The sequence below is a fragment of the Pogoniulus pusillus genome, chromosome 4 (assembly GCF_015220805.1).
Source record: "Pogoniulus pusillus isolate bPogPus1 chromosome 4, bPogPus1.pri, whole genome shotgun sequence".
Taxonomy (NCBI): Eukaryota; Metazoa; Chordata; class Aves; order Piciformes; family Lybiidae; genus Pogoniulus; species Pogoniulus pusillus.
The window spans coordinates 17,326,056-17,338,716 of record NC_087267.1 but is presented as its reverse complement, the minus strand read 5'-3'; the positions used below and the strand labels follow the sequence as shown (position 1 = coordinate 17,338,716).

Sequence of the window (12,661 nt, the reverse complement as noted above, 5' to 3'; positions counted from 1 at the left end):
TGTATTCTGTACTGGAAGGCACAACTTTCTCTGGAGGAAATATTCCTCGGGGTTAGCACTCCATTGTACCCCCATGGAAACAGGTATGTCTTTGAAGAGACCAGTTTTTATGTCTGGGGGCAGCCCTTGGGGGAAAAAAGAGTAAAGGATAGTGATGAAAGACAACATCTCAGAATTCTTCTGTTGCTCTTTTACCAAACCCAACATAAAGTACAGCGTGAGAGTCGTGGTCCTCCTTCAGACTGCAGCTGGCTCTTGAAACATGGCTGCAAAGGTGATCTTCCACCAGAGAGATGAGGAACCCAGGTGCTGACAGATTCAGCTGTTCTCCACCCAGGTTTTACCTGCTAAGCTGGTGTTCTTTACCACTAAGAAGAAAAGATGATAGCTATTCCCATCCCAGTGAGCTAAAGCAGTACTTCAGGCCGTGGTTCAGTTTGCTGCTTCCTTTGTGGCACTGTTTTGTGAAGTTGTTTGGTTAAAAAAAAAAAAGAGCTTGAGCCTGCACCCCACAACTCCTCAACCCCCAGTGCAGTCCTTTGTGCTATCTAAGAACTGCAATTTAAAACTACTGAGGAGATGATCTTCCCACAAGCCTACAGTAGTGCAATCTTCCACACTAAGACCCTTGGTGCTTGTTTCCATTAAAGGAATATTTAATCTCCTGCCTTTTATTTTATGTAGGAGATGTAATTTTCATTGTTCTTTTTTTAACAATGAGTGGTGTTGAACCCTTCATTCTGAACACAAGAAAATCACTACTAGATGAGGATGAAATTAAGCTGCTTCCATAGAGATTTTGCTATCCTTCCTTTCTTGAGTTTTCCAGTGTTTATTGAGTGTTTTCTAGCATTATTGGCCCCAATGGGATGTACCCGTGAGTATCCATCATTCTTAAAGGCCCTGGAGAACAGGAGAGGTGCCTGAGGGCTGGAGGAAAGACAGTGCCAGTCCAGCCTTCAAAAAGGGCACAAAGGAGGGCCCAAGAGACTGCAGGCCAGTCAGCCTCATCTCCACCCCTGGCAAGGTGGTGGAGCAGCTTGCTGTGGATGTCATCTCTAAGCACATGGAGAAAAAGATTACCAGGAATAGTCAGCATGGCTTCTCAAAGGGGAAATGATGCTTGACCAGTCTGATAGCCTTCTGTGGTGGTGCATCTAGCTGGGTAGGTGAGGGAAGAGCACTGGACTGGAGCATCTGCCTTATCAAATGGAGACTGAGAGACCTGAGACACTTCAGCTTGCAAAAGAGAGGACTGAGAGGGCATCTGATCAACACTTATCAATATCTCAAGGGCGAAGGTCAGGAGCATTGGGCTGGGCTCCCTTTGGTGATGCCCAGCAGAAGGGGCAGTGCGTGCACACTAGAACACAGGAATCTTCACTTCAACTTAAGGACAAACTTTACTTTGAGTGAAGGTACTGGAGCAGGAACAGGAGATTGTAAAGTTGCAGGACCTGCCTGGGGACTTTCAGAATCCATCTGAACGTACTCCTTGCAACCTGCTCCAGGCAAACCTGCATCAGCAGGGGGCCTGGACAATGTGATCTCCAGAGGTCCCTTCCTATCATTCTGTAAGCTGAGGATTATCACTTCATCGAATCTGCTTCATTTGGGAACTTCTCCCTTGCAACTAGAGACAAATGTGATTTTGGTCACTTGAGGAGGGCAGCTCCTGACCTTCATATGGGGTGTGATGATATCTGAGCCACCCCAGGATTCCACTACCTGCACAGAACCACAGACTACCAGCAAGGAAGCAGCTGGAGTGGTGAAAAGCTGCTTCAGTGAATGAAAGTGAAACCCACTGCTCCTAAACCATATGTCTCTTTTCCACTCTCGGTGTTGCTGCTCCAAGATATCACCGAGCTAGATCTTGGATGTCCTGTGCTGTTGGTATTCACTGAAAATGTCTGCCCAGTGATAACTGAGGGCATTTTTCAGGCTGCTGAAAATGCAGTGGACATCTCACATGCAGGGAGCAGGAGGATGCTGTAGCTCTGCTGTAACAGTCTGCAGGAGCAGGCTGAAGAGATCTATTTCACACACACCCATGAGACAGCTCTCACATGGATGAGGGCCTTCTAAAGTCAATGTTATCTGCCTTAGAATCATAGAATCATAGAATCAACCAGGTTGGAAGAGACCTCCAAGATCATCCAGTCCAACCTAGCACCCAGCCCTAACCAATCAACTAGACCATGGCACTAAGTGCCTCATCCAGACTTTTCTTGAAGACCCCCAGGGACGGTGCCTCCACCACCTCCCTGGGTAGCCCATTCCAATGCCAATCACTCTCTCTGTGAAGAACTTCTTCCTAACATCCAGCCTAGACCTACCCTGGCACAACTTGAGACTGTGTCCCCTTGTTCTATTGCTGGTTGCCTGGGAGAAGAGGCCACCCCCCACCTGGCTACAATGCCCCTTCAGGTAGTTGTAGACAGCAATAAGATCACCCCTGAGCCTCCTCTTCTCCAGGCTAAACAGGCCCAGCTCCCTCAACCTCTCCTCATAGGATTTGTGCTCCAGGCCTCTCACCAGCTTTGTTGCCCTTCTCTGGACATGTTCCAGCACCTCAACATCTTTCTTGAATTGAGGGGCGCAGAACTGGACACAGTACTGTGCATTCTTGTGAGAGCCAGATATTTGTGGAATGACAGCAGGCCTTTGATCGAGGCTACAGTTCCTGGGACAGGATTTCAGAAACTTTCAGCACATGGCTGTTGTGTCAGCACCAGTCCATCCTATAGCAAGTGCTGTCGCAGCTGATGAGTCTCCCCTTGCACAATAGAAACCCAATAGGATGGACTTTTTTTTAGGGGAACCCCCTATTATGAAGTAATTTGATGCTATTTCTGAATTTTCAGTCTGTGCTGCACTACTTCAGATTTGTAACTGTGGTCTGCAGTCTCTTACTGTGTACATCCAGTTGGGCAAGGCAGAATTCCAGCAGGCTTTGCTGTCACTCGTTAGCCAAGTGCCTTAGTGGAGGCAAGGTCTGTGCCCTCCAAAGCTGCTCGCAGCAAGAACGTGTCTTCATCACGGCTCTTCTCCTCTGGATCAGCCAGTCTGTGGGAGGTCTGACGTAGTGCAAAATACCCAAGGAGTCTCAAACAAAGTTAAAACACAGCTCAAGCTCTCTGTCAACCCCAGCCCAGCACTGCAGCCCTGTTACATCTGTTTGCATTTGAATTTGTCTGGTCGAACAAGACAAGCATGCACCTACTGCTGCAGCCCTGCCAGCTGGCCTGTGCAGTGGGGCTGGGGGACTCCAGACAAGGCTGGCAAATGGATGGGCTTGGAGTGTCAGGGAACGTGGTGTTTGTGCCCAAATTGGGATCCCTTTGCTTATCCCTCTCACTTTTTCAGCAACAGATGGGTTCTTGCCATTGTTATTTTGCCTTGCTCTTGATTTGTTTTGGCAGAAAAGTGTGATTTCTGATCTTTGGGAGAGTCTTTCCTGAGGGGCTTTAGGTCTGCTTTTATTGCTGGGGGGGGGTTGTGTTACTGTTGCGTTTGGGATTTGTTGGGTTTTGTTTTGTTGTTGTTTTGGACTGCAGCATGTTGAATAGATTAAAGGAAGAGTTACTGGTGTCCCTTGAAAAATGTGAAGGATGAGAGCCATGGGTTTGCTGTCACTGGAGGGAAGGGGAGAGCAAGTCAGGGAGGGAAGAGTCTGTTCTAGAAACATTGTGGTATTAATGGAAAACATCCAGAGTGAATGGGTGTAGGTATCCAGGCTTGCTAGGCCATTGGGCTCTGGGACAATCAGGGCTCAGGTGCTCTTGGCAGCCTTTACTGGGCACATGGAGAAGGTGACTGGGAACAGCCAACATGGATTTACCAAGACACCAGTTCTGCCCTAGAACCCTGACTGCCTTTTTTGATGGAACTCCTAGGCTGTGGATGAGAGAAATGCAGTGGACATTGCCTATCGTGATCTAAACTTGAAGAGGAGGAGGAAGCTTAGGGAAAGCAGAAAGTCTAGTTCCTACAAGGCTATTGAGAAAAGCAGAGCCAGACAGGCTGTGCACAGATGCACAGCAGGAGGAAAGTGGAAATGGTGAGGAATTGAAGCATGGGAAGTTGCAGCTTGGTACAAGGGAAAACCTGGGGTTTGGGATGTTTCAGACAGCAGGGCTCTGCTATTTCCCTTCTCAGAGGCTTTTAAGGTCTGCTGGACAAAAATCTGAACAATCTGGTCTGAATTCAGTTCTGTTCTTGCCTTTAGCAGAACGTTCAACAAGGTGGGCTCCAAGGTCCCTTCCAACCTGAAGGATTGTGTGATTTTGTGATTTAATACTTGGGTCATAAACTGAGAAAAATAAATAGCCCACTCCCAGCCACTGCAGCAATAACTTGGATCCAGGGGATACTCCCCAGGCTGAGTGGTTTGGAATATTTTACTCCAATCTGGCCTTCCTCATTGCCAGCAAAAAGACATTAGCAATGAAGGGCAGGGCAGCAGAGCCTGGACCAAAAAGCTGATTAATGCAAGTATTTGAAAAGCTCAACTAATCAGAACATGTTACAGCAAACTTAAATCACTGCTGTATGGAATGGAACGTTTAGGGCATTGTGAAAACTATCCCTGGCTGGATAGAACTGGAGCTCACAGCCTGCATCCTGCCTGTGTCCAGCAGGAAGTGTCCTCACAGCTGTCTTAGGAAGCTGCTTGCGATAGTTTGTTGTCTCGTCTTCTCATTCCTCCCCAGGCCTTCTCTTGCTGCATAATCCAGGTAGCTGAGTGATCTCAAATAAATGGCATTCCCTGGGCCCTGTGCTGAGCTGACCCTTGTGCATGCTGTCTGGTCTTGGGGTTATGGAGGCAAATCTGAAAAGTTTTCCCTTCCCTTAAAAATGCTCCCCCATATCTTTCGATTCTCAGCTGTGGCTTCCACTGGGATGCTGGTGACATGACCAAAGTGCAAACCCCTTTGCCGCAGACCTGGAGGCACTCCTGTGCCTGTGTTGTGTTGTGGAGAGCTTGCACTCCAAGCTGGGAGAACTGATGACCCCTCTGTATTTCATGTCCAACAGCACACTCTAGTGTGTGGATTAATCACCATTACAGAACCATGCAGATCTTTGGCTTGGAATAAGACCATTAACATCAAGTGCAGCCATTCTCTCACTCTACCAAGGCTAGTGCTAAACCATTGCCCTCAGCACTGCATCTCTTGGCCTTTTAAACACCTCCAGGCTTGGGGATTCAGCCACCTCCCTGGGCAGTCTGTGCCAGGCTTTGGGAACCCTTTTCATTGAAAGAGTTTCTTTGGATGTCCAACCTAAACTCCCCTTGGAGCAACTTGAGGCAATTTCCTCTTGTCCTATCAGTTGTTAGTAGGGAGAAGAGACCAACCTCCACCTGGCTCCAACCTCCTTTCAGGGTGCTCTAGAGAGGAATGAAGTCTCCCCTCAGTCTCCCCCAGACTAAACAACCCAAGGTCTCACACTGCTCCTCACCAGCCCTGTTCTTCAGACCCTTCACCAGCTTTGTTGCCCTTCTGTGGGTGTGGTCCAGCACCTCAATAATAACTAACTCAAAGTTTCAGTGATTTCAGGGTTCTATTCAGCAGAGAGTCCAGAGAGGTTGTGGAGTTTTCTTCTCTGGGCATCTTCAAAACCTGCCGGGACACATTCCTGTGTGACCTGCTCTAGGTGGTTCTGCTTTGCTCAACACTGAATGCTTTCCCTTCAGCTTAGATGCTGTTGCCTTTGAGGTTTTTTCCTTTCACCTGGAATAATCATCATTGACCTCCTCTTTCCATAGAATCTTCACTTGTGTGACCCCAGGGTGTGCTGCTCTAGCAATTACAGCTTCTTTCTTCCTGATGTTCACTTTTCATGGGAATGCTTCCGTGAATGATTTGTGAAGTTTTGGAGTAGTTAAGCACCAGATCATAGTTCTCCTCCTCGTACTAATTCTGTAGTTTTGTGCTGTGAAAAGTTTTCTGGCTCAGCACTTTTTTTTTACATCTACAACTTTTGAGTCTAACTGGTTTGGCACAACTATGAGAATGTTCATGTGGGTATTATTTTTACATACTGCTATGAATAAAAACAAAGGAATCAGCAGAGCTTTATTGGAAAAACGTTCAGGAGATCTTAGGCAAGAACCTGAGGAATAAAGAATGAAAATAAGAAAGGATCTGTGTCATGAGCAGAAGGGAAGCTGAATCTGAAACCAGTCAATTTCAACATTTTTCTTGATATAAGCACTAACTAACATTTGCTGAGGGAGTGATTCTGAAGTGCTGCCAGACAGGTGTGCCAGAAACCAGAAAAATCAGTGACAAAGGGAATTAAAAAAATACTTGGAGAAGGATTTAGACTTGTGTCAGGTCTAATAAAGTGTGCTATTGGGAGTAACTTGAATTGAGCATGTAGATAATATCCAAAGAGCCAAGCTGTGTGCATTTCTTCATGGAAGATACCCAAAATGAGGAGAAGAATGAGTCTTTGCTCTCCTCATTAAGATGCTGTTGGTTGCTCTGTGTTGTATATAATCTTTCCCTGTTTTTGCACAGGAAAAGCATAAGCAGGAGTTAGAAGACATGAGGGAAGCTGGACATGAAGCTTTGAGTATTATTGTTGAAGAATTCAAGGTGAGTTGCCAAGACACCCCAGTTTCCCAAGAACAAGCCAGCACTATGGGCAGTCTGCTTTAGCATCGCTTGTTCTGGTTGCTCAACCCCCTTTCATTTAAAACATCTTTTGTCTTGCTTCCAGTTCAGCCTCTTTGGGCTGCAGTGTTGCGTGGCATGTTTTCTCCCTGCATTTTGGGGAAGTTCAGACAAAGTAGGTCAGCCATTTTCAGTAAGGAAACCTAAAACCAGAACTAACCAAAAATGCTCAGGCTGCTGTGGTGAACTCTGGGTTTGATTGTTTATCACACAGCCCCATTTCAGGCCTCCTCTGTCTCAAACTGCACTTGCAGGGAAGCAGCCTCAGGGTGACTGATCAGGTTTTTATCTACACAACTCTAAGAGAAGGAGTTAAGGCCGAAATAGGGCCAGCCAGGAGAGGGACCTGGGGCTAGAGCAGCCTGGCTGGAGCAGCCAGGCAGAGAGGGGCCTGGGGGGTACTGTTTGACAGCCAACTGAACATAAGCCAGCAGTGTGCCAACGGCATCCTGGCCTGCATCAGGAATAGTGTGGCCAGAAGCACTAGGGAAGTCATTCTGCCCCTGTACTCAGCACTGATGAGGCCACACCTTGAGGACTGTGTCCAGTTCTGGGTCACTCAATTTAAGAAACATGTCGAGGCGCTTGAACGTGTCCAGAGAAGGTCACCAAGGCTGGTGAGGGGGCTGGAGCACAGCCCTGTGAGGAGAGGCTGAGGGAGCTGGGGGTTTGCAGCCTGGGGAAGAGGAGGCTCAGGGCAGACCTCATTGCTTTCTACAGCTACCTGAAAGGAGGTTGTGGCCGAGTGGGGTTGATCTCTTCTCCCAGACATCCTGTGACAGAATGAGGGAGTGCAGTCTCAAGCTTTGTCAGGGGACAGGGGAGGTTTAGGCTGCATGTTAGGAAGAAATTCTTCACAAAGTGATTGGTCATTGGAATGGGCTGCCCAGGGAGGTGGTAGAGTCACCATCCCTGAGGGTGTTTAAAACGAGCCTGGATGTGACACTTAGTGCCATGGTTTAGTTGATTAGAAGGTGTTAGGTGATAGATTGGACTGGATGATCTCGTAGGTCTTTTTTAACCTCCTTAGTTCTGTGATTTTGTGTTTCTGTGAAGTGTGTAATTTATCTCTCACGTTGTTCCTAGTTGCTTTCAGCTGGTGAGATGGAAGAGCTGGTTGTTACCAGACAGGATCAGTCTGTGGGGTTTGTGCTCTTGTGGGAACAGTAATACCCAGGAGACTAACTGGGCAACTTAGGAGAAGCAGTAGGTAAAGCATAGAATTCCAATCAAACTGAAGGAGGTGAAGCCTTGCTCCGGGTTAGCCACACCTAGACATTTTGGCAGGTTTGTACTGACAATATGAGCTGCTTTAGGTTGAGCAGCTGGCACCCTGTGATTGCTGCACAGGCATCCTGTCACGTAACCACGTTAGAGGCTGCAGCCCTCTGCTGTGAAATTCAGCATGGATGCAGCTTGTTCTTCTCCATTCATTGTCTTCACTTCGTTGTAGAATGGTTTGGGTTGGAAGCGGCCTCCAAAGGTCATCTAGTCCAACCCCCCTTCAGTCAGCAGGGACATTGTCTGCTAGAGCAGGCTGCTCACAGCCTTGTCCAGCCTGACACCTCCAGGGATGAGACTTCAACTCCTTCCTTGGGCAACCTGTTTCAGAGTTCCACTACCCTCACAGTGCAGAGCTTATTCTTAACATCCAATCTAAATCTGCTCTTCTCTCATTTCAAACCATTGCCTTCATACTGTCACTACAGGCCTTTGCAAACAGTTCCTCTGCAGCCACCTTGTAGCCCCTTCAGGTATTGGGGGGCTGCTATTAGGTGTCCCTGGAGCTTTCTCTTCTCCAGGCTGAACAACCCCAGCTCCCTCATCCTGTCCTCATACCAGAGCTGCCTCAGCCCCTTGATCATTTTCATGGCACTCCTCTGGGCCTGCTCCATCAGGTCCACGTCCTTTCTGTGCTGAGGGCTCCAGAGCTGGACAGAGCACTGCAGGTGAGGTCTCTGCAGAGCAGAGTGGCAGAATCCCCTCTCTCCATCTCTGGCCACACTGCTTTTTCACTTCAGGAGTGCCCCATTCTGTGTTGTCTGTGTTTTGATCAGATGCACTGGTGCAGGTTGTTCCAAAGCAGGGCCTTCTCATGGCTCAGAGTCAGTGCTGGTAGCATTATGAGCAACCCTCACTGATACCAGCCAGTTAGAACTTTGTGATGCTGCTCAAGAGTTTGAGTATGAGCGAGCATGATGCCTCATGTTGATTAAGGATCCCTGTATGAAAACAGGGACCATTCATGGTTAGCCCCAGAAAATCCTCAGAATCATCTCAAGCACCAGATGCTCTAGATGTGGAACTGAAACTCTGAGATAAGCCCACATGGGTTTTGTATTGTTGGCATAGGTGAGTCTTCCTACTGGGAAGTTTGTGGGAGTGCCTTTGTCTTTTCATACAAATGAGAAGAGAATCACCATGTTTTCACTTCTGTCTGCAAGGCTGCCATGTGGTCACCAAACTCTCACACTTGTCTTACTTGAGAGCAAATTACTGCTCCCTGCAGACTTTCTGTTGCTGCATCTTTCAGTGCTTGAAATGGGTTACACTTTCTGGTAACCACTGCTCTGTGTTGTGGGGGATTGTTTGCTGTAAGAGGGACAGTATCTCCTCACACTGATCTCATTCCCATGTTATCCCTCAGCAGACCAGACACTCCAGTTTAAGACCAGCTCCTCTCAGTTCCTGCCCTTGTTGTGACTGGTCCTGTTTAACACAGTGACAGTGTTGAAAAGGGAGTTTACACAAGCAGGGAGGTAGCGAATGATCCAGTTTCAAAGACTTGAATGCACCAAAGCTGTGAGAATTATTGCAGTTGTCTTTGCAATATTAGCTTGACAAATGTGCTGGGAAGTCCATTAGCAGGGACCATTAGACACTGCAGCATGAACCCTGGCCATTGCTGAGCATCCTGCATTCTTATCCTTCTTTCAACAAACAAACCATCCACAGCACAGGCACAAATTTGTATCCAAAAACATGAGAAAACAAATGAAAAGTGACCTTGGTGTTCTGTGGAGGCCAAGTTTCTCCTGCTCAGGTTTGCCTAATTCTGTTTGATTTCTGCCTCTCATGTCAGTGGTTTTTTATTTTACAGTTTTATTCCTATAATTAACTACAGTAAAGAACAGTAAATGTAGCTCTTGGAAACAGTGCTGATGGGATAGTGTCACCTTTGAAGATATTTACCACAGGCAGCATAAGGATCTTGTACTCTGCTTGTTTACTCAAGCTTTTGTTCTGTAATTGCCTGAGCTCTGTAAATAGACAAGTGAAGATTTTTAATCTGCTTTGTTTAGATTGCTCACCATACAGCATACCCTCTCATGGAAGCTTTCAAGAAGATGAAGTTACAGGCAGGTGGATTTACTTGGTGGCCTTTATTTCCCTAGATTCTTTTATCACAGTATCACCAAGGTTGGAAGAGACCTCATAGATCATCAAGTCCAACCCTTTACCACAGAGCTCAAGGCTAGACCATGGCACCAAGTGCCACGTCCAATCTTGCCTTATGTAATTATCAGTCTTCTAAAATCCAGCATGTGTGAATCAGATGTCTCCTTTTATGGCACTTAGCTTCAAGGCCTTTGCAGCCCTTGCTGGCTATGAGTTTTCAGTGCTAGGTGCTCAGGTCTTCCAGCTTTCCAGAATGGCAGAACAGGCAGGCTTGCAAAGTGTGGGATACCTGGGAGCATTGTCTCTCAAAAATACTTGTCACTAATGGAGCTCTGAACTGAAAGTTTGCCCTCTAACGAGCAGAGGAAAAGGTAAAAGGTTTTGTTGCAAAAGAAGATCACCTAGAACCAGGATATCTGGGTGTAGCATGGCTTATCCCTACTGAGGAGGGAAAACTCTTGAGCTCTTTAGAGCACCACCTTAGCTTACTAGCTTTCCAAGGTGACAACTGACTCAGAAAGAGAAACCCAGGAGATGTTGCAAGAGCTTGTGTCACACTTGCAACTTCTGTACTTGTCTCTGTGTAGGCTTCACCAGAATTCTAGTGGACCTCGAGGGTAATACAAGCTTGAGTTTTGTCATGAGAGCTGATGGCTACAAGAGGAGAGGTGCTTTGGCATTGTTGGTTGCAGGAACACTCATGTGTAACAATGGCCCAAAGCTCCTCCTGGTGAGAGGAGCATGTAATAATTTCTTTGATTTGATCTTGAAAGGAAGAAAATACAGCTGTGTATCAGCCTGCAATCTGTCTGATCCCTGAGAGATTGTGGACAGGGACCTGATCCATCCTGAGAGCTCCTTGTCACTTCTTTCAGTCGTCTTCAGTTTTGTAATGAAACTGATAATACTGAGCTAGACAAACTGTTAGAATGGGAGAGATTTTTATTCTGGTCAAATAAAGCCCACTTGGACACCTTAAGTCAGTGTAATTTTTGGAAGCAATTCTGGGGTTAGAGGAATTAAATATAGATGTGTTAATCTGGCACACTTTTCTTCCTTTAATAACTTTCCCAGTGCTACTTCCTACTGTAATTTCCTTTTATTGGTGTAGAAGCCAAAATAACTACAGATAAAAGCTTGAGGCTTCAAACTTGACCAAATTTTAGCTTTGATTAGCTAAGAAGATTATGCCAAGCTCAAATTTAATTACAGTTGAACCATACCTAGTAGAGCAATGTCAGTGTAGATATTAAGTCTTGGCTTTCTCAGTAAATGTTCATTTTGGGGTTTTCCCTCATTTTAGTGATGGAAAAAAGTGTCAGATGAGGTATGGGAAAGAAGGAAGTGTAAAACCACTGTGAATGTGTGTTGCTCTGAGTACCTGGAGCTGTGGCTGTGTTGTTTGTTTTCTTTTTGGGAATCAGAGGAAGGATGTCAGCTAATCTTGTTTCATTACACCTGACGACTTTTTGTACATCAGCCTTGTGAGTTCTGTTTCTTGCTGACGTGTGGAAAGGCATCAGCTCTGATGTGCTAAGGTCTAAATGCTGATCTTATAACTGCAGCTCATTCTTGTGCTCATGCAGGGCCTTATGCTTCAGCAGTAAGCAAACCACTTTCAGCAGGTGTCTAAGGTATCACAGCCCTGTAAACTGCTCCCTGCTGCAATGACTTGCTTGGGAGTAAGAAGGTTTTTCTAAGTCAAGAAAATGGGTAAAGCAGATCTGGTAGCTGCCTGAAAGGGATGATTTTATTTGACTAGGAGAGACCTGAAAGGGAACCTCACTTTTGGTTAAGGGCAGTTTTAGTTAGGGCTTGCAAAGAGTGTAGAGCTAGGGAAGTGAAAAAGAAGCAAAGTGAGGGCCACTTGATAAATGTAAATAACTCCTAAATATCTGAACCTGCTGCTTCTCTTTGACCTTGATAACTACAGACTGAGGCAGCAGATGTGGCAAGAGTGTAGAAACAGATCCACATCTTGGGTGTGGACACCTCTTGTCATCACAGTCCTGTGCCAACTAGCTGTTGGTACAGGATGATCCTTGCCACCCTGTGTCAGGGAAGTTCATTACACAATATGTAGAAGGACAAATTAATTGCCAGGAGCACCGATATTGAACTCTTACCCTCCAACTTCAGAGAATCCTAGAATGGCTCAAGTTGGAAGGGACCTCAGAGCTCATCTGCTCCAACCTCCCCACAGTGGGCAGGAGAACCTCTCAACTAGACTCAGCTGCTCAAGGCCTCATCCAACCTGGCCTTCAGCATTCCTAGGGAGGAGGCAGCCACAACCTCTGTTAGCCTATTCTAGAGTCTCACTACCCTCATACTGAAGAACTTGTTCCTAAGATCTGGTCTAACCCTGCTCTCTCTCAGTACTCCATGTATCAGATAGCACAGCCTGCATTCTGCCTCAGTGAACTGTCCAAAGGAGACTGCTTCAGGAAGCCAGCTTGGTATTAGGTCAGCAGCTACAGATCTATGGAACATCAGCCCACCAGTATCCATTTGCAGTTAGCTAAGGAGCAAAGAGATGTTTCCCCAGTGGGCAGTCGTTGCTCAGAGGAGAAATTGGT

At 46.6% G+C, this 12,661-nt stretch overlaps 1 protein-coding gene across 5 annotated transcripts in view; it reads left to right on the top strand.

Moving 5' to 3' along the window:
• The window catches only part of CCDC91 (coiled-coil domain containing 91), a 106,403-nt gene that overhangs the window by 33,014 nt on the left and 60,728 nt on the right, over window positions 1-12,661 (top strand). For all 5 annotated transcript variants that reach the window (XR_010302070.1, XM_064142275.1, XM_064142272.1 and 2 more), the window contains exon 7: window positions 6,531-6,608. Coding sequence is in view for 4 of the 5 variants with exons in the window: in XM_064142275.1 (XP_063998345.1) it covers window positions 6,531-6,608 (78 nt within the window). In the remaining variant the exon portion in view is untranslated. The remainder of the gene's footprint in view (window positions 1-6,530; window positions 6,609-12,661) is intronic.